Source organism: Coturnix japonica, chromosome 1 (assembly GCF_001577835.2).
Source record: "Coturnix japonica isolate 7356 chromosome 1, Coturnix japonica 2.1, whole genome shotgun sequence".
Classification (NCBI taxonomy): Eukaryota; Metazoa; Chordata; class Aves; order Galliformes; family Phasianidae; genus Coturnix; species Coturnix japonica.
The window spans coordinates 61,747,825-61,772,584 of NC_029516.1; the positions used below are offsets into that span (position 1 = coordinate 61,747,825).

The 24,760-nt window shown below is 41.3% G+C and overlaps 1 protein-coding gene across 4 annotated transcripts; it reads right to left on the minus strand.

The window, feature by feature from the left end:
• Window positions 1-200: 200 nt before the first annotated feature.
• On the minus strand, window positions 201-24,748 carry KRAS (KRAS proto-oncogene, GTPase). Of its 4 annotated transcripts, XM_015869240.2 has the most exons (7): window positions 24,580-24,748; window positions 23,663-23,785; window positions 17,105-17,283; window positions 14,647-14,806; window positions 8,879-8,994; window position 7,594; window positions 201-3,567 (listed from the first exon to the last, which is right to left on the minus strand). In XM_015869240.2, exons 2-7 carry the CDS (start codon window positions 23,771-23,773, stop codon window positions 3,457-3,459), a joined length of 678 nt encoding a protein of 225 aa, XP_015724726.1. In that variant the 5' UTR covers window positions 23,774-23,785; window positions 24,580-24,748; the 3' UTR covers window positions 201-3,456. The 4 variants fall into 4 exon arrangements, with proteins under 4 accessions (XP_015724726.1, XP_015724699.1, XP_015724708.1 ...); XM_015869213.2 differs by lacking the exon at window position 7,594 and having other exon boundaries at window positions 8,871-8,994; window positions 24,580-24,745; XM_015869222.2 differs by lacking the exons at window position 7,594; window positions 24,580-24,748 and adding an exon at window positions 23,891-24,061 and having other exon boundaries at window positions 8,871-8,994.
• Window positions 24,749-24,760: the final 12 nt, after the last annotated feature.

The following is a 24,760-nucleotide window of genomic DNA, read 5'->3' on the forward strand; positions in this document are numbered from 1 at the left end:
CTCCAAGCCCTTCACCAGCCTTGCTGCCCTTCTCTGGACCTGCTCCAGAACATCAATATCCTTTCTGTACTGTGGTGCCCAAAGCTGAACACAATACTCGAGGTGAGGCCTCACCAATGCTGACTACAGGGGCATGGCCTACTCCACTGCAGAGATGAGGCACTGAAATTCCTGGAGACAAAAGTAAACAGGGACAGAAATTCACAATAACTATTTTTTATTACATTACAATAAATAGGAGCAGTACAGTTGGACCAAAAAAAAAAAAACCCAAAAAACAAAAAACCCCCAAAAACAAAAACAAAAAACCCAAAAAAGAACCAAAAAAGAGACAAATTCCAGATCACCTCACAGCACATACTCCTAAAAACATGAAAAATATTAAAACAAACAGAGGTTTCTTGTTTTTGTTGTATTTTTTTTTCTCTTTTTTACAATGTATTATCTGGTATTACCGACATTCCGAGGTCACGCAACCAATGATGGAAAAACTGGATCACACCGCATATGTTCCACATCAAATAAAGCACGATGTACAAAATGTGCATGTTTCAGTTTACACTATACAAAAATAGTTAAAATACATTCCAGGTAAACATATTACATTAAGAAGTCATTCTAGTAAGAAGTTGGCACTCAAGAGGAAAAAAAGCAGAAGTATTTTCAACATGAAAACACGAGACAGTGGAAGAAAGAAATGTTAGGAAAGGTTTACCATCTATGTAGCTTTATGTAAACTTCAGGCAAAGTGATTGGCGTACAGTTGGATGGTCTTGGAAGGTCATTGTATTGCTTCACAGAACGTAGAAGATTGTGTCTGTATTTACCTATTGCAGGCATCCTATGCGGTGTAGCTTCTTTTTTTCCCTATGTTAGAGCAATGGGACCGGTCACAATAGTGTTCGGTTCTGAGAAAACCAGTAATAATGCTGTTTACCAGGGTTACATAAAGCTACCGTAAGAAGGTGCTGCTCCCTGACATATGGCAATGTAATGTATTAACGCAGGAAGTGATTCACATGTTCATTTAGCAGTTACTGCCAGAAAAGATAGCGTCCAGGTATGTCCTTGGAAAGCATTTCAAACAGGGAAAGACAGAGGAATTGAGATCAGCTTGTGCAAGCTGCAATCCAACATGCTTCACCAAATCTCTACAAATATTAAGACAAAACTGCACAACAGTGGCAAGGATGAGTATTTTTCTTCTTTCTTTTCTTTCTTTCCTTTAAGTCAATACGGGCCGTTACAGGGCAATTCTGTAATAACCTCATTCAACCGGTAGCTACAGATCACGCTTACTGAAAAAACCTATTTTAGATACATCTTGATAGTGGAGCTACACCTAGTACGGCTCTACTGATAGAGCAGAGCTGGATTATTAAGGTATTTCTGCTACATTTATTTCCCCTAACAGGTTTTAGTTAAATTAACGGGAGAACTTTAGACCATCTCTAACTTTACATGCAGTGAGACAACCTTTAGTCACCTTAAGATTGCTGTTGTTGGCTCAGGCCAAACTGTCCAGCTTTGCTACCTTCTTCATATATAATCAAGAGCCTCTACAATGTGCAAATAACCGCCTCCAAAATGATTTTAGCCCAGGAAGCTGTAAAATGTTTTAGGACTTTAAAAATGTATATATGTTATTTCAAATGATACCGTGTACGTTTTCCACGTAATGGTTTAGTTATAGCTTAAGTTGGAGCGATGCTGCTATTCCCTGTTTCAGACTTGCACCACCTACCAGTCCGCTGTCCCATGCTATCCTCCTTTAGCGACTTCTGTTCTACTTTTGGTACATGGGAAGTCACGTTTTCAAATCCTGTTCTGCAGCTGATTGGGTACCACTGCGCCTTATGGGACGGAGGCAACTAAGTGTTGCAACCTTTGCAGGAAGACAACAGGAACTGGCAGCACTGGAAATGCTGGCTCTTACTATGGTGCAGAATAGCCAGACTACTTCAGTACCAGAAATGAAAGGTCCTGAAAAAATTCTGCATTAATTCTGATCAGAAGGGGGAAAAAAAAGAAGGAAAAAAAGAAGAATCACAAGAGACTTGATCACGGAGAAAGACAACACTGAAGTCTCAGTCTAGTTTCATGATGGTCTGGACACTGGAATGCCACTCACTAACCAGTTCATCTGTGCAACAAAACCAGCACTTCACAGACATGGCACAAACAACACTGAATCTGGAAACCATGTTCTATGCTGATGATTAGTGCAAATTCCACACCGTTTGCATGGCACGGTGGATTTCCAAATCACTTGCATGAAGCAGCTACGTTCATTGAGCTCATTCATTCACTGATTTGAGGTTACTAGAATTTAAAATTCTGCTCCTATTTTTACATGAAATGGGCGCATGGAAACATTTCAGGCCACCCTTGAGGGGGAATAAAACAAACAAACAAACACACAAAGCAAATGGTATTAATTTGATGTATAATTTAGGATTCAGCCAGACCTAATCCTCAGGATAACTTGTGGATCCATGGATGAAGTAACCTAAGAATTTGAATCAGCTTATCTATTAAGGCTTTCTAGTATATCCCGGAGACGCTAAGGGTGAAATCCTGTCCTACTGAACAAAGCTACCTGAACATTTACCACTGGGGGCTCAGGAGAGCTCAGATTTCACCTGGGCATCTTCAGACAGACAAAGTTAAGTGAAAGTTTTAAAGCAATGCATTAACAGCAGGAAATCGATCTAATCACAACTTTGACTTTTTCCATTGCCAGATGTGCATTAGTGTCTTTTTTTTTTTTTTTAATATAATTTTTCTTTTTAATAGAAAAAATAGAGTATTTAAGGAGTGACTGAGACAAATTGCAGTGAAACTTTTTTCTGTGTGTGAAAGTTTTCTCTTTACATTCAATAAAGTTGATCTGAAATGCTACAAGACTAGATGCCTAGGAGCGAAAACTACAGGAAGACTATAAAGGCTTCTGGTCTCTCTATATTGCAGTCAGTCTAAAGGAAAAGGAACTCTGAAAATAAAATATTCTTCGCTAACGGGTCTGTTTTCCCAACCAGATTTAGACAATAAAAGAATAGGAAAAATTCAGGGGGATGTCAGAACGTGTGGAGCATCGTTTCAGTCTTTTGTGTACACACGGAACAAAAGTTCACCATCAATAAGCAAAATAGGAAGTTAGCGACTGTGCATGCACCAAAGAGTCCTAAGACAGCTCTCGGGTTTTTGTGTGGGGTTTTTGTTTCTCCTTTGTTTTTCTTTCTCTTCACAGGCATTGCTAGTTCAAGAACCAACACTCAAAGAATACTGGCACTTTAAGAGGAATGAAGTTTCCACTGTCATTAAAAACAAGCGTTCAGGTAAAGCTAACAGGATCATGAAGCAGAAAGTAAAGTAATGCTAAAAACAAATGCTAATAATTTAGTGTAATGTACAAAAATTACTTCAGTACGTCTTAAGAATAAGGATACATTGTATTTACATAATTATACACTTTGTCTTCTTTTTCTTCTTTTTACCATCTTTGCTCATCTTCTCTTTGTGTTTTCTGATTTCTCGAACTAATGTATAGAAGGCATCATCAACACCCTAAAAAGACACACAGATGCACATGTTACAATGGCTTTAACAGACTCGGCTGCCTGCTTATATACAGCCTCATTTCACCTGAGCTGACCAGGTGAAGTGTTTTCAATCAGCAGCCTGCTCCGTATCAGGAGGCCGTGTCAGGAGAGCTGACACCACGCTCTCCTCACTGAGGCCTCTACAACACCCCAAGAGCAGGCTGTGGGTTGTAGGAGTTGCCAGGACACCAACACACCCTCTTGAGCATTCCTGGACTTTGGGAATGGGCATGTTGGAGAACACTGAGATGGTGGGGGGACTGCAGCTGTCTCCTGCTGCATGAGAAATACACATCTGATGGCATCGCTGTGCACAGCCCTGTAGGAGAGCAGCTCTAGGTGGCCATTGTGTGAGCAGTTCCTCCTGGCTGCAGGCTGAGGATCAGCCACCTGAATGAGCCACGTTTAGGTTATAAGGATGTATATAGTACTACCGCTGGATTTCAGAGTAAAGCTCTGAGGCAATTGTTAGCTTTGCTTACGCTTAAATCTAGACATAGCTTTAAAATACAAACAGGACAGCAGGAAATCGGTACCAAAGAGACAGATATGACTCATCTACTTATTCAGGTCCGTTGTCAGGCATGCTAACACAATAATCACACCACAGGTTTCTTTAAAACTCTACATAAACAAATCATTCAGATCAATCGTGTTGCAATGATCAGTTAACATGTGATAAATCATTCCATTCAACTTATGCAATGACACATGGAACACACTGTCTGTAGTCTATAATATATCATGTATAGTCCCTTAAAATCTCCGCAGCTCCAGCAGTTATGCTACAGACACAAAAGCTAATGTTACTTTACATGGAATAGTCTCCCTACTTTTGGGGGAGGTAATTATAACTGACATCATTTATTACTTTTGACCAGACACCCGTATGACTGATGTGGGTCACAATCAAGTGCAATGTTACAGACTATACTTTGTAATGACCTATTTACATGCAATAACTGCAGGGAAATGATCTACGAATAGTGACAGATTACAGTGTATGTTTTGCAGTTCTTATCCCAGTTAATCAGGAGGGAAGTATTAAGGACCAGTCATAGAAGGGCTTGGGTTGGAAGGTACCTAAAGGCTCAGGAAGCTCCATCCTCCCCACCACGCACAGGGCCACCAACCTCCACATTTAATACTAGACCAGGCTGCCCAGGGCCCCATCCAACCTGGCCTTGAACACCTCCAGGGACGGGGCATCCACAGCCTCTCTAGGCAGCCTGTGCCAGCACCTCACCAACAGAGTTTGTTACATGAACAGAGTTTCATTCTTACAACATAAGAATGGTGTAAGAAAGACCTTTGCACAATATTATTTTACAAGACTGCTCACATTTTGTTACAAAACTACCCTTCAGCACTTCAGGCTCATCATTATTGTGTCAGAACAACATCCATTACACGGATAGTTGTTGGCTTTCAGCAGCATCTTCAAGCAAGATGCACTTAACAGAGACTGCAATTCAAGTCTTCAAATGAGCAAGCTTCTCTCCTCAAACTAGTTCTTATATGAGGTATTTGATCTGCATTTTAAGTAAAACTGATGCCCTTTAAGCATGTGACTTCAAGCTTAAGGCTGAAATCTTCCACCTTCTAAGGTGATAATCTCAGACACAGCACATGTTGCAAAATAGTTGGGAATGACTCGCTTTTGTCCTTGTATTTCTATTTGCAGAGTTGTTAACTAGGTATTTACTAGCTTTGTTTCTGTCAGAATTCATTTTAAAGGTAAATGGTAAATATAACATAGAAAACGTTTAGAATATTTGTGTGTTAGAAGTGGAGACTGAAGAAAAACTGAGGCCCTTCACTTTTCAGTCTGTGAATTAAACCTTACAAATGCAATCAGAATGCAAGTAGCGGATACTCCACAGGTACACAAGGTATTAGTACTACAAGATCGAGGGTGGTCAACTTTGCCAGTTACCTCTTTCAGTGTCAGGGACTACACGCAGCTGACCTTCCTCCCTCGAACACTGGAGTCATTGCATACAAACTTTCCGGAAAGCATGAGATTGTATCAAATGAGCGCCTGAAATCCAAGCTCAGGATTCGAAACTCAAAATTCACAGAGCACGCCCAGAGCTACAGCACACTGCTCTGGAAGGCAGAGGCTGAGAGCAGCTTGCTGCACATAGGACAGAACTTGCTCCTGGCATTTGTTTTATCCAGAGGGCAACTCTAAGCAAAGGGAATAGGAAAAAAAATCAGGGTTCCTGCAGGTACAGCCCAATCCTGGCTGCAACTCCCCTTTGGAGCAGTATGATCCTCATATCTAGTGGCTGTACAGAAGTCTGGATGTCTGGTTATGTGGTTACAGACATGAAAGAGACTTGGCAAGTAGCCTAAATCTATCACCCTATGCCCTCAAGGAATTCAGATTCCTAAGGACTACAGCCCCAAATAGCCTTCTAAAATATATTTGACATACACATAGTCCTGAGAAAAAAGAAATCACGTGCGCACCCCTATAGTGCTACAGAAAAATCATGAAATTAGGTTTAATTAAGAACTGGTAAGTTAATGAGCTTTCATAAACTGGATATTCCAAGAGGTACCAAAATACTCTGAACAAATCTGATAACACCATAGGCAAGAAAGGAAGATGAACACCGTGCAGCACTGCAATATGTGTTACCATGAGCGAGCCTCAGATACGTTATCAGGTACTGCTTGCCTTGGCTCATCTAATATACAGCAGGCTGAAACAGAACACATTTAGTCTTACTAAGTGGACAGTAATACAAGGCAGAATGTTTTAAACACTGGATTTCTCATGCCGCTATCAACACTACTGTGCTACAGCTGTAGTGCAACAATTCTGGAGTATGCTTTATCCAGCTTAACATCCCAAACATGGAGTTCCTGCAATGACTATCAGTACCTTGAAGGCATTTATGTAGAATTCATTTGAATATGAAGAGAAGCATTTCCTTTACTGAGCAGAAACTGCAAGCACTACAGCCTTCTATCAGAGACTGTTTTTTAAGTAAGGCATGCAACAAAAAAGAGAGAAAAAAATATATTGACTGCTGACAGAAAAGATCTGCCTTGAAGGGGGAAAAAAAGTAAAAGCTCAGTTCTCTTTGAAGTAGAAAGAAAGATGGAAGTAGGTGGAAAGGAAGTACAAGGGCTGCTCTGCAAGTAATGCCTCCTACTTTACTATGTTGGCCCATAACTTCAGGCAGATGGTGGTATGGCAGCAGAGGTTGAACCTTCCCACCAGCACTCCATTCCATTTTGTTGCTGTGGGACAGATGGCAGCAGGGGGCAGTCAGACAGAACGGTGTCTGATGTGGAAGCACATACAAAGAGTATGTCACTGAATTTGTCTGTGTTGAAAAATGGCACCTACTGACATTCCTCAGCACTTACTGAATGTTTACAGAGACCAAACAGCAGATGCGAGAGCACAGTGAGGTGCTGTTCAGCAGTGGTGACAGTGGAGGCACCTTTGCTAGCACAGATTTTTAGTCATGCAGCTCTTGTTCATTTCAAGTGAAAAAGCATTGCTAATAGTGGTGACTGTGTTGAAATAGAGCATTTTGTAGCTGAAAATGTGCTCAAATAGTGTAACTGTGTTAGTTGTATCTGTTACAGTTGCCATAGAAATAAATAAGAGGCACAACGACCTACCTATATGCTCCCTGGCTGTTAAAGAGGGAAAAATAAAGAAAAAAGCATCTTAGCATATGAAAAGATTTCTTCACTGAAAAAAATCCTATACTTTTCCTATACTCCTCCCAGGAAAGTCCACAGAAAGAAAAAGCAAACAGCATTCAAGTCCTAATATACAAAAGAAATATTAGGTTGAGGTTTACAGATACGTGCTTCCATCACTCCCCATTATCAGAAGTAGTCCTGTAAGTTATTGTAAATAAGTAAAAAGGAATAAACTTTCCACTAGGAAGAGGGGCTCAGAGAACAAGGTCAATCAATTAACAAGGTGTAGGGCAAGGACTTAGTAGTAGCACTTAAAAACCCTGGCATGGAAATAAAAGACACTTCATGTTGTGGCTACACTAGCAGACAGCAAGAAAAGGAAAAGCTGGCTTTGAGAATGCTACATTAAGGATGCTTAAGCAATTTTAATTCATATTACTCTCATCAAAAGTTGCTTTTAGTTGCTTTTAAAATATTTAAAAATAACTACAAAAAAAAAAAAAAAAGGGGGGTTGGGGAGGGGAAGGTTTGTTGGCACTAATTTTATTGGCATTTGGATGCAAAACTTGGGTAGCTTCAAGACTAGAGTTTCCAGTTTCCTGAGAACGAAGCTTTGATACAAGTAGTATCACAAAGCATATTGTTGTTGTTGTTGTTAGAAGACATCTAATGATGCAGCTCAAAGCAGCCATTCCTGACTAAAAAGCTAAGAATGCAATAAGCCTGAGCACATCTAGTGAAAACTTATGGAAGATTCTCTCCTCCACTCCTTATTAAAGGAAATCTTCATCAATTACAACAGCCTTCTTAAGACCGAAGTCAAATTCCTCTCACTTTCTGCAAGCTGTTCTACAGCGTGAAAAAACTGCTTTTCAATGAGCTTTTAAGCAATAGAAAAGTCCACATCATCCTCCTGCTTGAACAGTCCATTAGAAGAATGACAGACGACACTCTTACAGTAAGAGCCAAAGAATTAACTCAAGGAGCTATTGTGATGGTTTACCCAACATCAATGGAAATGATTTAGACTAGCACTTGTCACACGTTGCCCATTCTTCCCTCCCCTCCCTTCTTTTCCTTGCAGTGCAGTGTATAAAAAATGATGGTGAGAATCCTGCAACTGCTCTTTCCAGTTGTACTTCACCACTGCTTTTCTCCCCTTTATAAAGGCTCCAAAAAAAGGATAATCAAGGAACCTCCTTCCGCATCTCGGAAGGACTGTAAGTTTTATGATCCTCTCCCCTTGGCTCATCAGCCTGAAGATGTACAGAACCTACAGCTTCTGTAGTATCTGCAGTAAAGCCATGTTAAAACATTTTCCTCCAAATTCCCGAGGCACAAAGCAAAAGCTCTGTTTATAAAGATGGAGAATGTGATATGCAGTAAAGGTATTCTTTTAACCTAGGAAAAACAGAGTAAATCTATAGGCGTTCGCTATGTGTGTTATTCAGGGCTGCCATACTGAAATCTGATTGATATTATACTTTAAATTATGTAATCGGTGAATCATAAAACGTCTGATTAGCAAAGTATTGTTGATCAGCGTTACTTGGCAAATGACTTGTGCAACTTACCCTATTGCATTACACAACTTACCCTGTTACATTACAAGGCATTTTTTAATTTTCATGCACCCTGGAGTCTTTTCTTCTTTGCTGATTTTTTTCACTCTGTACTGTCGAATCTCTCGCACCAATGTATAAAAAGCATCTTCCACTCTCTGCATTGTAAAACACAACTCCTTAAAAACCGCTTTGTTGACAATCCTGCCATATGGGAACACCAAGGCAGGGAATAAAACACCAAAATTATGAGCTTTACTTGAGAGAACCCTGTGGATATCCAGATGGCCCACAGAAAGCCTGCGTTCATATTGAGTCCTGAGATGATAACCAAAGATCCCGTCCATCAGAACATATGGAGAATTTTCTTCCATTCCTTCCAGCGCTGAAAATGGAGCTTCAATTTCTGAACGCTTTCACATATTTTTGTGGGTATGACTGTATTTTGCAGACAAAAAGCCCCATGAGACTGGTTACTATGGGGCACCTGCATACAGCTAGCCCACTATTTGCACTTCTTAGCCAAAGCCAGAGCCTGTCACTGTTTGGGCTGGCAAAGAAAACTAAGCTTGTTTATCTTCTGTTCTTTAAACAAGTGTTTGCTTTGAAAAATCTGTGCAGCAAGCTACTAAAATATAGAAAAAAGTTCATAGGAGATTATAAAGAAATAAATTCCCTTAAGAATACAAAAATGCCAGACAACATTGTTTTTAAAGCTTTTTTTTTTTTTTTTAAGAAAGCAAGGAAGCAAGGATTATGCTAACAGGTTTAGCAGAATGGGTTTCTGAGTCATGGCAAAGCGCTTTCTAAGAAGCACTTCAAAGGTATCTCAGAATAACTTTCCAACGTAAATACTGTAATAAGACAAGTTATTCCTCCATGCTGACAAAGCAACAAGTTCATTCTTGATGATGTGTAAAAGCTTGGTTCACATCCACATATAAGGCACACCTGAGCTCTTCTCTCAAGGCCAGAGTCAGGCCCCTTGGAGCACTACATCCATGCAGACTGTGACCTGCTGCTGCTCATGTCTTCCTCTGGCTACGGACAGCTGCTCAAGCGGACCAGGGCCAACAGAGAAGGCTCTCACCCTACTTCTCCACAGCTATGACTGCACATGGCTTAGAGATAAGGATACGATAAGCATTTAAAGAAAAAATAATGAGGATTGGTGCATTTCAGCAAGTAGAAAAGTAGAGCACCATTTTTGAGTTGGTGGTAATATTTAGCTACAGCTTTTAAAGGGGATGCAGATCTCTTCTCAATTGATCTCACCACTTGCCTCTTCACTCAGATCAACACTGTTGTTAATTTAACACAAGCTCATTATGTGGAAATAAAAGTGGGAGAGACTGAACGTCGAGAAAACAGATTAATTTAAATCCCAGAACTTTACTCAGACAAAACCTGAGATTCTATATGGCAGGTTTTCCTTCAGGTGCTCTCCTGCTCATCTTTTTATTGTGCACCTAATAACGAAGATAGCTAACGTTCACTGTTACAGTCAGCGGGTCGCTTTGCATGAACCACACGTGGGCTAACCTCATTTAAGACCCATTGCTTATTTGTGAGTTCTTCTGAACTGCAGCCATCTGAATTGAAAGACTAAATGATACCTGTTACACAAAACGTGCCTAGTAAGCATGTAGTACTGACAAGCTGACAAGTCTTGGGTTCCAGGTCTTGAAAAACATAAAGGTGCTATTACAAACATCCAGACTCAAGTAAAGCTCATACTTTCATGTTTTCCTAGAAGGTGTGGAAACTTATTCCTGAGGAGGAAAGACTCGATATTGATCAGCTGCTACGTGCCAAAGCACGAGAATCAACGCTTTGCAAATCTACTGTTTCGCAGTGGAAATGAATAATTTGATTATGGAGCTTTCACACGAATAATTAGGTGACAGTTCTTCACTCTAAGTTTATTGCCACTTCCCCGCCACCAACAGGAGCCATAATTTGCTTTAGCAATGCAGAGAGAGGCAGAGAGACAGAGTGAAAAAGAAATTGCTACTACTGCCACTATCAAGAACCTTATGAATGGTGCTGAGGGAAATCATTCTGAAAACAAATGCATACGAAGAAACACATTTGCTAATTTCATTAGCGCAAGGTGACATTTTTAGAGAGCCAGGACTTGTAAGTAATTTTAATACCAATTTCCTTTAAGAGCTTTCAATATTACTTCCTTAAATAAGCCTGGTTTACAAGTGTAAAATATAATTAACCAGCCAACAGAAACAAGCAAAAAAATATCCTTTGGCAGAGTTTAGACTTTGAGCAACGTGAAGAACCCATGATCTCAATGGTAATGCTTTCAACACACCTATGACTTAGAAGGTAGCCAAACAGTCAACTGAAGGTTGTATAACTCAGGTAAACGGCACAGTAACAAACACCAGAGCCAGCCCTTTGTCAGGGTAACTCTGCCCCTCCTCTCTCACTTCCTTCACTGAGGACTACATGCTATATGCACAGGAAAGAACTTAAAAGTAAAGGTCGTGTCAGACAGAGAGAAGTAAGAACAGCTATAAAAATAAACCCTGACAATTCATGCTCTTCTGCATAAGGACTGTGAAGGGATAACTGATGCAACACGCGCTATAGAACTACCAGTACAGACGCTGGTTTACATATGATAAATAGCGACAGTGCTACTTATAGAAGTTACATTATATTCTCTTTAGACAGTGCTCCAGCTAAAGAGGAAAGAAAGAACACCCCATTAACCACAACCATCACACCCAAGTGGCAGGATCCACTAAGTTAATACTTCACTGCTCAACTCGATAATTTGTATGAAAAACACACCACACAAGGGTTTGGGTAACAACTGACTTCTATGCAGTAAGGTTAGGTTTGTATCTTTGTCACCAGTCAGAATGAAATCGAAACAAATACATACATTCACTTTTAAAACACTTTCATTTCAGCATTATTCCCTTTCCTACTTCTGGCCCCATCTATCACTTGTATAAAATCTTAAACAAAACAGGGATTAGTTTGAAGAGATACAAGGTTGGCCTGGGCACACTGCGCTGTCTTTTAGAAGATGCATCTCAGCAATCAAAACAGAATAGACAGGTAACTCCTCTGCAGTGTCACCTCCCTCACTCTGAAGCCCTTTTGCTTCTTGTTGGTCTCCACCAAAGCTGGTGCACAGAGGGAATGGCAAAAGCAAGCGGGCAGTGGGGAGCACTCCAGCAGGGCATGAGCGCCAGCAGCTGCACAAATGGAAGAGTAGGAAGGTTCCTGCTGCTGAATAATCTTCAGCCCTCTATAGACTGTCAAAGTTATTAGGCCATCAGTGACACATGCCCATGGCACAAGTTCTTCATATAGCCACAGAAAGGATCAGATGTATAGACACATCTCACTCTTTCTCTCTCCATACACATATATACATATTATTTATACTTGCTTTTTTACACCAAGGACTGAATTCTGCCTACTAGAAATATATTCTATGGGTCGCATCCAGCTCATTAAATGGTTTGACTCCTCCACATCCCCACTTCAGAGCGTTACTTTGGAAAAAGGTATATGTGCATACAAATATTTTATATCAGTTAATGCGACTTAAAAGTCACAATACACACATATACAAATATTTGAGTTTGCTGTACTTAAAGATCAGGTTCTTCTTTCAATTCCATTCCACTTTACTCTTTTAATAAACCTCCTAATTGCCCAGTGTTAATACTACACTGTAAAATAAACATATCTAATGGTTCAGCTTCTGGGAATGTTACCTTCCAAAAGAGACCAGTAGGTACCTCCACCATAAAATCTAAGGCTTTTTGGGTTTTTCTACTCATCTGCAGAGGGTGTAAAGATCAGCTTTGAAAAACCAAAGGCCAGCTTCCTTCTATAATATTTCAGTTGACACCTCTAGAAATGTGAAGTCAGATTAAAGAAAACACCAAGAAATGAGTTGTAACAGTTCATACACGAGTCATCCATTGTCCACTGGAAAGTATAAGGCTCCAGCAGAACCTTTAGAGTCATCACTGGGTTACAGAGAAATAAAGCTGATACTGCTTTGCATAACTGAACACCAGAAAATTGAACAGGAGTGGCAATTTGTAACTGACATTTTTCACTAGGTAGACTAGGTAGGCTTGGAGGAGTAACCTGAAGACTGGGGCCTCCTTTGAACATTACATCATTTTCATCAATCCGCTTTCATTAGAGAACTTAAGAGTATTTCCTAAACAACGGCTGACTACTGCACAGCAGGCTGAACAAAGTAACATCTAGACGCTAGTACAGAATTTGTATTTCAAACCTCAAATGCAATTTTAGAGTTCTTCCTTTTTATCTTAACATCTCAGTAACAGCCACAAATGCAGGACCTTCTAACCACCGTAATTACTCAGACCATTTATATGCCACACTCTCTCTTGTGCCTCATTGATCACCAGCAATTGAAGTTCTGTAGCTCTGTTTCCCTCACTCTACCCGACAAGGGTTTACAGGCTCTTCCTTACTGCCTGAAGTTAGAATTCCACTGAATCCTCAGCAAAGTTTCAGTAATCAGTCCAGGTCTCAACTTGTCAGAAACTTGGGTGGGTGCAGTGTATTTACACTAATAAAATAGTCATTCTTTTTAATCTAAAGATAATTTATGAAGAAGTTCTGTCAAGTGATGCAGCTCCATCTATTCAGCAGATGCACAATGTTACTCAAATCACAGCACTCTGCCCTTATTTGCCTTTTTCTGCTATACCTATGTACCAATTCGCAGCTCACATGCAATACTTCTGAAGAGGCAGAGAATACAAGTTATTTGACCTCTCAAACCTGCTGAGTATGTTTTTGTGGCAGAACAGGGACTATCAAACCCCAACACAAACCTATTATTATTATAGGATAGTTTCTTAAGTACAGAACCAGTTTCATTTATATTCCATAGCTTCTCTTCTCTTGAGTACAGATATACCACCACCACTGTCCCACAGAAGAGTTATGGAAACCCTGAAAGAGCCCTAACACAACACTGTCTCTTCCACCTACAGCAGTAGAACACAGTAAACAAATACGTGCCCTAAAGGTTTACAAGGCTTGACTTGATGAAATCAATTCACCCCGTAGAAATCATGGAATAACTTATGGACCTTAAAGTCCACTTATCTCCACTCCCTGCCATGGGCAGGACCGCACCCAACAGCTCAGGCTGCCCAGAGCCCCATTCAGCCTGGCCCTGAACACTTACAGGGATGGGGCATCCACATCTTCCCTGGGCAGCCCGTGCCCCAGCATCTCAACACCCTCTGAGCCAAGAATAGTAAATAATTTCCTCTTAATACCTAATCTCCACACCATCTGCAGCTTCAAAAAAGACTTACAGTCAATCACTTACCTATAGAAAGGTTTATGAAACATGTTCCACTAATGTTAAATCAACACCTGAAAAGACTCTTTCTTTTGTTATTAAGGGAAAGGCTTAGAATAAATAAAGCATTGTCTGCATAATCCTCTTGCAGACGAGAAAAACCAAACATTTCACCTCTAAATGGGGTACTTTTTACAGTAATAAAGCCTAGCATAATAAGAATTCTGCAACTGACAGTGGAGAGTACCAGCAGCCCAGCTCTCATTCGTTCAGTTTGCGCAACAGAAGCAAATCACAAATTAATAAACAATTATCAGTAGTCAGCTGACAGAAAGAAAAGACACCACGTGAATTTCTGCTCTGAAGAAACACATCCATTGGTGTAACCAAGAGATCGGTAATGCTCAGAGTGATTAACTTGATGAAAACTGAGCTGAGAGCTCTACATTTTGATTTGGGAAGTCGTGAGCTTTACCTGTCTTGTCTTTGCTGATGTTTCAATAAAAGGAATTCCGTAACTTCTTGCTAAATCCTGAGCTTGTTTTGTATCTACTGTTCTGGAAGGCAAATCACATTTGTTTCCTACTAGCACCATTGGGACGTCTTCAGAGTCTTTAACTCTTTTTATTTGTTCCCTAAAGAAAAAAAAAAAAAAAGATTTTATTTAACAGATATTGCTAGTTTATACAGTAGATTATGAAACACTAAAACAAATGAAATTATGGCATTTCAGCATCATTCCTTATGTTAACTCAATGCACATTCACTACAAGAAGCTACTAAAAAATAAATACATTGATCAAGTCCTGTCACCACCAAGTTTATTACTTTATTCTGAAAAGGCTGGCATGGTGCACCAAGTGTTTCTATCAGCAGTGCTCAGGAAGCCAAACTGCCACAGCTTCTCATGTCACTACACAATAACTCTCCCCAGGAACAACAGTTAATGTCAGCTCCAGTACAAATCTTACTACTGATCTCCCATACTTTAGGCTTACAATACCCAGTTCATTTGCTGAGATAAAACAGTCAAAAGCCCTCTGCCTGTGCTGTGTTTTTCAGGTTAGGTCAGCATTATAAACTCTGAACCTAGATAAAGGGATTTAAAACTCCAAAAACCGCTGGCCTGGTTCTCTGACAAGAGAAATCTGGTACAGTGTCTTTTCAATGACTAGCTAGAAAATGTTTTCACAATACCATTTAGATGTACTCAAAGAACCTCAAATAACAATCATTTATTTCTTCTTCTCTTATTGTCAATGTTCTCAGTTAGTTATTTAGAAATATTCAGTTTCAGTCTTCAAAGTCACCTGTAGGTATGTGAATGCACAGGAGGAACTCCTGTGTTCAACTCATTGTACAAAGCTAAAACACAGAAGGCCTTCCTGTGCAAGTCTACAAATGCTTCTTTATTAAACTTTAAATGCGAACTTCACACTCCTTTTTGCCTTATGTCAACACCTTATCGTTTCCTTCCTCCTCTACAGACAGAGGAAACTCCTTTCTAACAATCTGGTTAGGCAATGAAGAGAGATGTAGGGTGTTTTACTGAGAGCAATAGATAATTTAAATTTGTCATCTCTACTTGAGAACTCCAAACTACCAGCTTAGCTACTCAAATCAACAACTGCACTACCAAATGAACTGAACTGCAAGCTATGCAATCTAGACAGCTACAGCCCTCACTCTGATTACCTCAAACTGTCGTGCCATCTCACCTTAAGTGAAGAACAGCAACTTCAATTTGTTACTAAATGGGCAACTTCTGTTTAAAAGTAAATGTTGAGTTTGTGGTTACTACTTACAGCAAGTCACACCTATGCTGTACAGCAACATAAACTCAACAGCATGTTAAATACCTGTATGGGAAATCACAGCTTGAACCTCTGATTAATCAGCTGAGGCAAGTGTTGGGTCAGCTGTGGGAGCACAGGTGAGAGTAATGTAGCTGTGCTCCCGGAAGGGGTGGACTTCAACTCCACCTCCTCTGAGACCTCATTTAAGGGCTGACCACCACTGAGGCAGCATCTCTTGGAGATTGCTCCCCAGTTGAGACTGCCTCAGCTTTCTGGTCAAGGCATCGACATTGGTGAGTTTTCCTTTGCTAATAACCTTTGACTATTTACCACCATCTTGGTTAACATCTTTATATTAGCCACCCTTACAATACCTAACTTGGAATAGCTTAACTTATACATTTGGGACCAACCTTAAACTTATGCTGCTAAAAAATCAGTGATCTTCGGTGGGATTTGTCTTCTAACACAACTCCCAAGCAGAATTCAATGGAATATGAAGCTATAACTGGCCTGGTACTGCTAATAAAAGAAGAGACTGCTTCTATTTCCATTTTAGTGTAGCTGACATCAAGCAAGGATGAGTTTCAATTGTTAACAAACTCAATCAGCCATCGTCCTGGATGTGAAATTTCATATGGGTATCCTTGTTATTTTTTTCGTTAAGGCATCAGAGCCCACACGTTACCATTTAAGTACCCACTTATGTATCCAAATACCCTTGCATGGGTATTTTCCTCCTCTTCCCCCAGAGAAGAAAGGCTAACAACATATCGTCTGTGAAATTTAAACTGTGTAAGTTTCCCATCTATAACCCTCAATTTTATTTATGGGATAAGCAGCATTTACCTTCAGATAATTTCTTACTATATAAATAATACCAACTAAGGCAGTCACGCTCATCCATAACAGAAGAGCTTTTAAATACGTTGCCTGCTCCGCTCCAGAATGAAACAACAGATTTTCAATTACCGAAAATTACAGACTTCCAAATGGACAAGTAAATTGCAGCATCGCTAATTTGCAAATTTCCCTTTAAGTGCTATTTCATGAGAGGTCAATTCATTATCCAGTGTAAAAGCAAGCAACCCACGCAGCTAATACAAGAGTTAGTCATTTATCTTTCAGCATACACACCTATAATGGTGAATATCTTCAAAAGATTTTGTATTGTTTATAGCAAATACACACAGAAAGCCTTCTCCTGTTCTCATATATTGGTCCCTCATTGCGCTATATTCTTCTTGACCTGCTGTATCAAGAATATCCAAGAGACAGGTTTCCCCATCAATTACTACTTGCTTTCTGTAGGAATCCTAAAGAAAAGAGAGAGAAAAAACAACGCGGTTAAATATAAACAAAGTTTATAAGCATAGATAGCTCTAAAGATATTAAAGTTGTTTACTGGAAGTTGATCATAACTGAAAACACTGATAATCCAATTTTACAGATAGGCAAATGACAGCGTAAGAACATTGGTAGTCCATATTTATGTTTAGATATTAACCCAGAAATGGAAATACCACTGGAAGGACTTGTTCTGATCTGCATCCTGCATCTTCAGCAAGCAGTACTGCACGCGTATGCACGTGTGCACATACACACTGCACTCTTATTTCTCATCTTGTACAAAGGGACACAAAGTACAAATTGGATCCAGATCAAAAGCCTCTCCCTTTGTTCATATGAGAATTGAAGAAAGCTCTAATCCTGATTTTAAACGATTTAACTATAAGCTTACTCCATTTACAACAAAAGAAAACTAAGTGCAATGTGACCTTCATTCTATGGATGTTAATAAAACCATCATGCCACAGCAATGTGCAAAATAATAGAGAGAGTTCAAAGCAGAACAACTACGTCAAAAATCTACACCTCTGAAAAAGAAGTAAGGCATAAGAAGCCTTCAGAGTTTGAGGCAGAAAAAGCTGTTTTGTATCCCTAAACGGCCGCATATAACGTTTGTTATTAAATTACCAAAACAGTCAATACATTTGAAGTTCAAGTTTTTCATACGAGACACAGCAACACAAAGCACAGAGTCACACAAAAGCCCTGATAGGTTCCGAGAGATGTTGGAACAAATTATTTCAACACCATCAACTCAAAAGTTTTCAGGTCACTGATTCAAGTAGCTGAAGTCTGTACAGAGTCCCAGGCAGCTAAAAGTGATGCCTTTCAGTGCTAGGCCTCTGTAAGCACATAATTATAGCAATAACAGGAGCACGTGAGCGTTATTTTTTCATCCAAACCTCTATTTTCTATAAGCACTCTCTATTATGATAAGTCCATGTCAATAAACTTTAAAAATGTCACTGAGTACCACAAATTATTCTCAGTAAACAATACTCATAGCAAATAAAAGGTATCAAGAGGAAATCACGGCATAACCTTCCAGATCCTTCAGCTAGAGATTAACATAATATTGCTTGTGTTCTTGTTATATAAGCAGGATCTTTTTAATACCCTCCAAAAAACAAAACTAAGCTACTGTGAGAGGAGCTGAAACTGCAATTCTAGCCAGTTTCAAGATGAATTCTGAACGACCTTCCTTCTTTTGCATCGATTTTAAGCACTATGTACTGTGCACTTTATTAATTTGGTGGTTTGGTTTGTTTTTTAACACTGAAGTTTGTTCTTTCTTGTTGCCAATCCTAAAATCAAGCAGGAGACAGCTGTATAGAATCAGGATGTTCAAGTAAACAAGTGCCGGGCTCTCATTTATCTCAAGCCTGGATGATGGTAATTCAACAATATCAGGTAAAACGATACTGATTTCTCACCCTTAAGATACAAGTTCAGCTCCAGTGTGATTCTGGAAGTATTTATGTCACAGAAGTACAAACTGAGTGTTTAAGTGGATAGAGATACAGAAGTTGAGAGAAATACACAAATTCCAATGTAGTTTAAAATAAGGTTAATGTTGCATCTCAGTGCTTAAACGAGACGGAAAAAAGCCTGCCCATCTTTATCCCAAGTCACTCCGACTCAACTGGAGATCTTGTACATCCTACCAACTGTGTCACAGGTCAGCACTGTATTAACAGAACTTCTGCCATTGCAATGGTCAGAAAAAACCCGTTTCATTTTCTTCTTACAATTTAACTGCTACCTTAAAACTACAAACTTCTGCATGCTTCATCACTTCAGGCAGATAGCAGCTCCCCACAGCTGAGCTCTAAACAAAAGCTTTCAGTAATTTTCATCAAAGAAAATCATCTTTAAATTCTTCCTGCAAGAAGTGCTAGTTTTAGTATGCCGCACCAGCAGCAGCAAAGCTGCATGAGCACAAAGCACAGCACAGGTAGACGAGCAAGGAATGCCTTGAGACGGTTGTTTTGCTCAACTCTGAAAGAAAAGTAGAATAGAGGATCTGAGGTGGAAAAGACTTAAGGATGTGGGAGAGAAAACTCAAGTTTGTGTTTTCCTACCAAGTTACTGAGAGGATAAATATTTGGCTGTTTCAGTTGTTGTTTTTTTCCCACCCTCTCCCCTACAAAAAGTCACACCTAAAAAAAAATCCCATTTGGCACTGTAAGAAAACTGAACCACCACGTTAACAGCTCAGGTTGCTGAGACCCCCAGCCAGCTCCACAGTGAATACCCACCCACACAGACTGCAGCTAACATTCAAACGTTACCATACTGTACAAATTTACCAAGTTCAGGAAAAAAAAATAGTGCAGGGTGAACCAAAAACCTCCAGGTTAGGTTAGCTATGCTGCTACAATACCTGTCATAGAATCATCATAGAATGGCCTGGGTTGAAAAAGACCACAATGATCACCCAGTTTCCACCCCCCTGCCATGTGCAGGGTCACCAACCACCAGACCAGGCTGCCCAGAGCCACATCCAGCCTGGCCTTGAATGCCTCCAGGGATGGGGCATCCACAGCCTCCTTGGGCAACCTGTTCCAGCGCATCACCACCCTCTGTGTGAAAAACTTCCACATCATATCTAACCTAAACCTCAGTTTAAAACCATTCACCCTTGTCCTATCACCGTTCACCCTTGTAAACAGTTGTACCCTCTCCTGTGCTCCCTTCAAGTACTGGAAGGCCACTATGAGGTCTCCCCAGAGCCTTCGCCAAGCTAAACAATCCCAGTTCCCTCAGCTTTACTTCACAGAAGAGGTGCTCCAGCCCTCTGCTCATCTTAGTGGTCCTCTGCTTCAAAACAGAATAGCAGAACCCAACACAGGCAGACTCCCTTTTAACAACAAAAAAACGCTTCTCATGATGTTTTTGAAATCCAGCAGCTTCACTGCACATTGGAAGACAAGGCAATGGAAAAGCACCTAATATAGGACTAATACATAAAACAAAATGCAAACTAGAAATTAAATTCTACACTCCACATGACTCCAAATATGAGCTTGTCACTTCTGAGTATGCAGACACTACCTACATCAAAGAGTTTTAATGTAATTAATCACACAGCCTACTGTTATTGACCTTTCAAGCCATAAAAAATATAAACCACACAAATTATTCTAAAGGAGCAATAATCCCATTTGTTCACAACAAGTACCAATAACAGAAGATGGTAGCTCAGCTTCCTGTCACAAATTGAGTTTATCTGAAAAAAAAATCCACTGACTAAAAAAAAAACCCACCTAGGAGAGTAACTACTGTTTTTGGAATCCATTCTACCAATGATTAAATAATATCATAGTTACTGTGAAGCTACTACTATATATTGGTGGAAGTTCCACGGGTTCACAGGTCATGGAAAAAACACAGACTTAAATATCAGTATTCCTAAATCATTCGAGGGATTTTGCTAATCCAATTGAAAAACCCTTTGACGGCCAACAAGGAGGGCTGCTCCTTCTCCAAGACACTGAAAACATGACCTAGATGTTAGCACATATAGGCTGGCACTGTAAAAAGAAATGATTTCGAAGTGATCACAGAAGATATTGCAAATAGAGACTTAACGAATGTCGACCAGTAGAGGGCACCAGTCCAACCGCTCTGTGCATGAAGCCAGATCTCGAAGGGTGAGTGGACACACTTAGGGCAAAAAAACAACACCCACTTAAAATTGCTTGGCTATAAACGTGTTTTGACATCCATTTCAAGTAAGATATGAAGTTGTGATAAACACAACAAACGTATTTGTTAATAACAGGAACTACTCAAGCACACAGTCATTTTAATTCTTTCCCTGTCATCAACTGTTATAAATTCAGATACAAATTAAAAAGTAAACGCATATTTTTTTGACTGGATAGTGAGACATGAAGCTTCCCAAGCAGGTAAGTCATTTGTTCACTCACTAGTTCTATTCCACTGAAAAAAAGTGCGAATGCAAACGTTAGAAAATGCATCTGTAGTTAAATAACCAGGTTATTTTTCCTCTCCCACACTGACTGAGCAGTGTAAGAATTAGAGAAGAGATGGGTTTCACAGTGGTCATCATGAAAGATTTAAAACAAGTGAACAACCAGGTAGGTGTGGAATCCATGGTATGCAACAAGCACTCAGCTCTTTTCTCTGCCTACTCCAAAACACATCATTTTGGAGTAGGTATGTTTTGGCAACAACCAAACATGTGGCAATAGAAGAAACAGTAGTCAGTGAAAAATAATAGTTGTGACACTACTGAACCACTTATTTACTGGTCACAACAACTGTAGCCTTATTTCCTCCTATTGCATGGAAAGTGAGCCTCTACAGCTACTGTTCTTTCAACAGCCCCATGCTAGAACCACACACACGAATCATACTGAGGGGATTGTGCCATAGCAAGAAGTGAAGCGTTTAAACCCAACTACAAGCCCACTAGCTGGAACCCATCTGCCTACCCAAATGACAGACTGCCCCACAGCAAATGAAGTATGTATTCCCTATAAACTCAACCACGATTATTTTGTAACACCATGAGCACACAAGGTGATCTACCAGGCGGGTAGAAAGATAGAACACCCACCCGCAAGGTCTCAGGATTCACAAGGCAAAAATAGCAACTGTAACTCCCAACAAGTTCTTGGCTGAGCACAAGTAGACTAATAGTGTTACATTCAACAAGTTGTTGATACAGGTAAAATCCACTCAGCTACACGTTTCTCCCAGAAAACCATACTGGTTGACTGCAGACCACGCCACAGCCTTACAGACAACCTGCCCTCTCCATTACTGACTATAAGCCGCCATTCTAGAATTCAGTGTCTCAAGAACTGTGTGTTTTATTATCATTAAAATGCCTTTAGCATTCCTCTAAATACTCACCTTGCTGATTAGCAAAAATCCCTCAAGTGATTTAGGGATACTGACATTTAAGTACTTGCGTTCCTAAGCTATTTATACAGGCAGCTTCTAATGTAGAACCTCAACAGCACTTTCTGCAATATGTAAATATACCTCTAACCCAAGAAACGTGGATGATGAGCAAGTAGTACAAGCATTTACCAGCAACCCTGCTAGTCCCTTCTGCAACAAAAACTCAAATCCCATTCTTCCTGTTCCTCTCAATGAGTTGTGTGTTGTGTTTCTTGGTTTTTTAAGAACAGTTGTTTTGTTTTCAGATTTGAAATCTTAATGATTGAAAAAGCTACCTTCCTATTCTTCCTATACGTCCACAAAACCTTCGGCAAGGATCAGACAGACAAGGCACACAGGAGCATTAAGGTAATCCCAAACACAGACCGATGCATCCCTCTTTGGAGAACACCAACTCAGGCCTGCACTCCACTGAAGTAAAACAGCCTTCTACCATCTTTGGGCAAAGGCTCCTTTCACTCATATCTACCTGAGAATGACTCCAGAGCCATTTCTGAGTCACCACATTAAGCCCAGATTTATGCCCCTGCGATCCCTTCAAGTGAGCTTGGAAGCACCTCATTGCGTAAACATATAAATGAAGTCATAACTACAGAGTTCCAGTGCTGGGAACATAAAAATCTTGGGTAAATTATAATGTCATTTCTCCTTTTATATGGTCTGAGGTTATTAAATCAAAACTACCCACAGGAGATTTCAGACAACACCAGGATTTTTCTTATATTTACAAGGCCAGACCTGCCTACTCATTAAAAGTCTTTAAAATAACAGAAGTGTTTAAGTTTAAACAGATTTTCAGATTCTGAAGGGCTGTGCCATGTACTGCAAAGAATTACACTGTAGCAGCTATCTTACATCTCTTTCTAGACACACAGAAACACACAACTGCTTGGGAAAAAGAAGATATAATATCGAGTTCCAAATGTTTTGCCTCATTCAGCATAAAATCCCAGAACACATTCCTCACCATGTGACACAGATCCTGGTGATAAGAGCTGAGAAAGCCTGACACACGCGTTTCAGAAGTAAAATCTCTCCTTACGTGTGACTTTCCATTTTGATATTAAGAGGCTGACGCGGAGCTACAGCGAGTTTTGGCACCCTTTTTTCTAATAGAAATGGCAAGTAGTTCTTTCTTACCAAGATCCTATAAACTCACGTTCAAAGTGTCCAACACAACACAGCAATTAACACACACCACATTTCCACTTCACAGAACTGCTCATTTCTCACTGCAGCTGTTGCTCCGCAGCCAGCTCAAGAAGTAGAGCAGTTTGCTAATGCCAGTGTGATGCTATTGCTCACTTTGGATTTAATATAGCCTCGTTTTGTAGTGTTTTTGCAGTAACATCCAACAGCAAACAGCACTGCTAACCTCCCACCACACGAAGCTAAGATGAAGGCGTTTACCTCTATGGTAGGGTCATACTCATCCACAAAGTGGTTCTGAATGAGCTGTATTGTCAAGGCGCTCTTGCCCACACCACCAGCTCCAACGACAACAAGCTTATACTCTGTCATTTTTCAGCAGACCTGAAGGCAAAGAAAGCAGCGTTAGGCAGAAAGGGCTGGGGGTCAGAGAGCAGCGAGGATGCAGTCGGTGCTGCTTCATTCACCATCGCGTTCCTTTACTACTACCGGAAAGCGGTTCCCTCCCGGAAAGAGAGGACAAAAAGCCACGAAGGGAAGAGATTCCTCGGACAGAATCGCACAGAAGCGCAGAGAGGGCTGGAACACACTGAGCAGGGCTCTCGTTCCGCACCGCTTTCTTCCCAAGTTCCAGGGCACGGCTGCCCGCAGAGGCTCGGCGGGACGAGGCCGCGGCTCTCAGCTCTCAGCTCTCCCTTCTTCCCCCTCCGCCCGCCCAGCCCCGGCTCCGCAGCGCTGCGAGGGCGCTAGCACGGGCTCAGCACGGGCTCGGCACCTCCGCGGCCCGGCCGCCGCCCTCCCCGCCCCGGCTCCCCCAAGCGCGGAGCCGGCCGGGCCGCTTAAGTTTGTGAGCCGGCCTCGCGGGTGGGATAAGGGGCGAGGAGGGGAGGAAAAGGGGAGCGGTGCGAGGAGCGGGATTGACTCAGCACCAGGTGCCGGGCTCCCGGAGGGCGTTGGCCACCTGTCCCGCCGTACCGCGGGGACGGGGCGCGGCGGGGAAGGCAGGGCGAGCCGCTCTAGGGCCGCCGTCCGACCGCTCCCCGCCGTAAGCGGCACCGAGGGTGAGGGGGGGCGGCCACGGGGAGCCGCTTCTCCCGCCCCGCCTCAGCGTGGGGGATGGAAGCGAGGGAAGGAGGGGGTGGGAGGGGAGCGCGTCCCGGGGGTTCGGGTACCGGTACCTGCCCGGCGCTGCGCGGGCCGCGGGAGCACGCCGGCGTCTCCCTGGCCGCCCGCTCCGCGTCCCTTTCCGTCCCGGTGTGAAATGGCGGGGGACGGGGAGGGCTGGGGCTGGAGCTGCCGAGGGAGCCGAGCGCCGAGAGGGCCGTCCGATCGATGAGCTCCGCGCTCACCGGCCCCTCC

Excerpts from the sequence above, each read along its gene's own strand:
- KRAS (XM_015869240.2), bottom strand. The coding sequence starts at position 23,773 with ATGACAGAGTATAAGCTTGTTGTCGTTGGAGCTGGTGGTGTGGGCAAG. Across the intron at positions 14,807-17,104 it reads GAAGATATTCACCATTATAG|GGAACAAATAAAAAGAGTTA; the intron begins GTGTGTATGCTG and ends TTTTTTCTTTAG. Across the intron at positions 8,995-14,646 it reads CATCAGCAAAGACAAGACAG|AGAGTGGAAGATGCTTTTTA; the intron begins GTAAAGCTCACG and ends TTTACAATGCAG.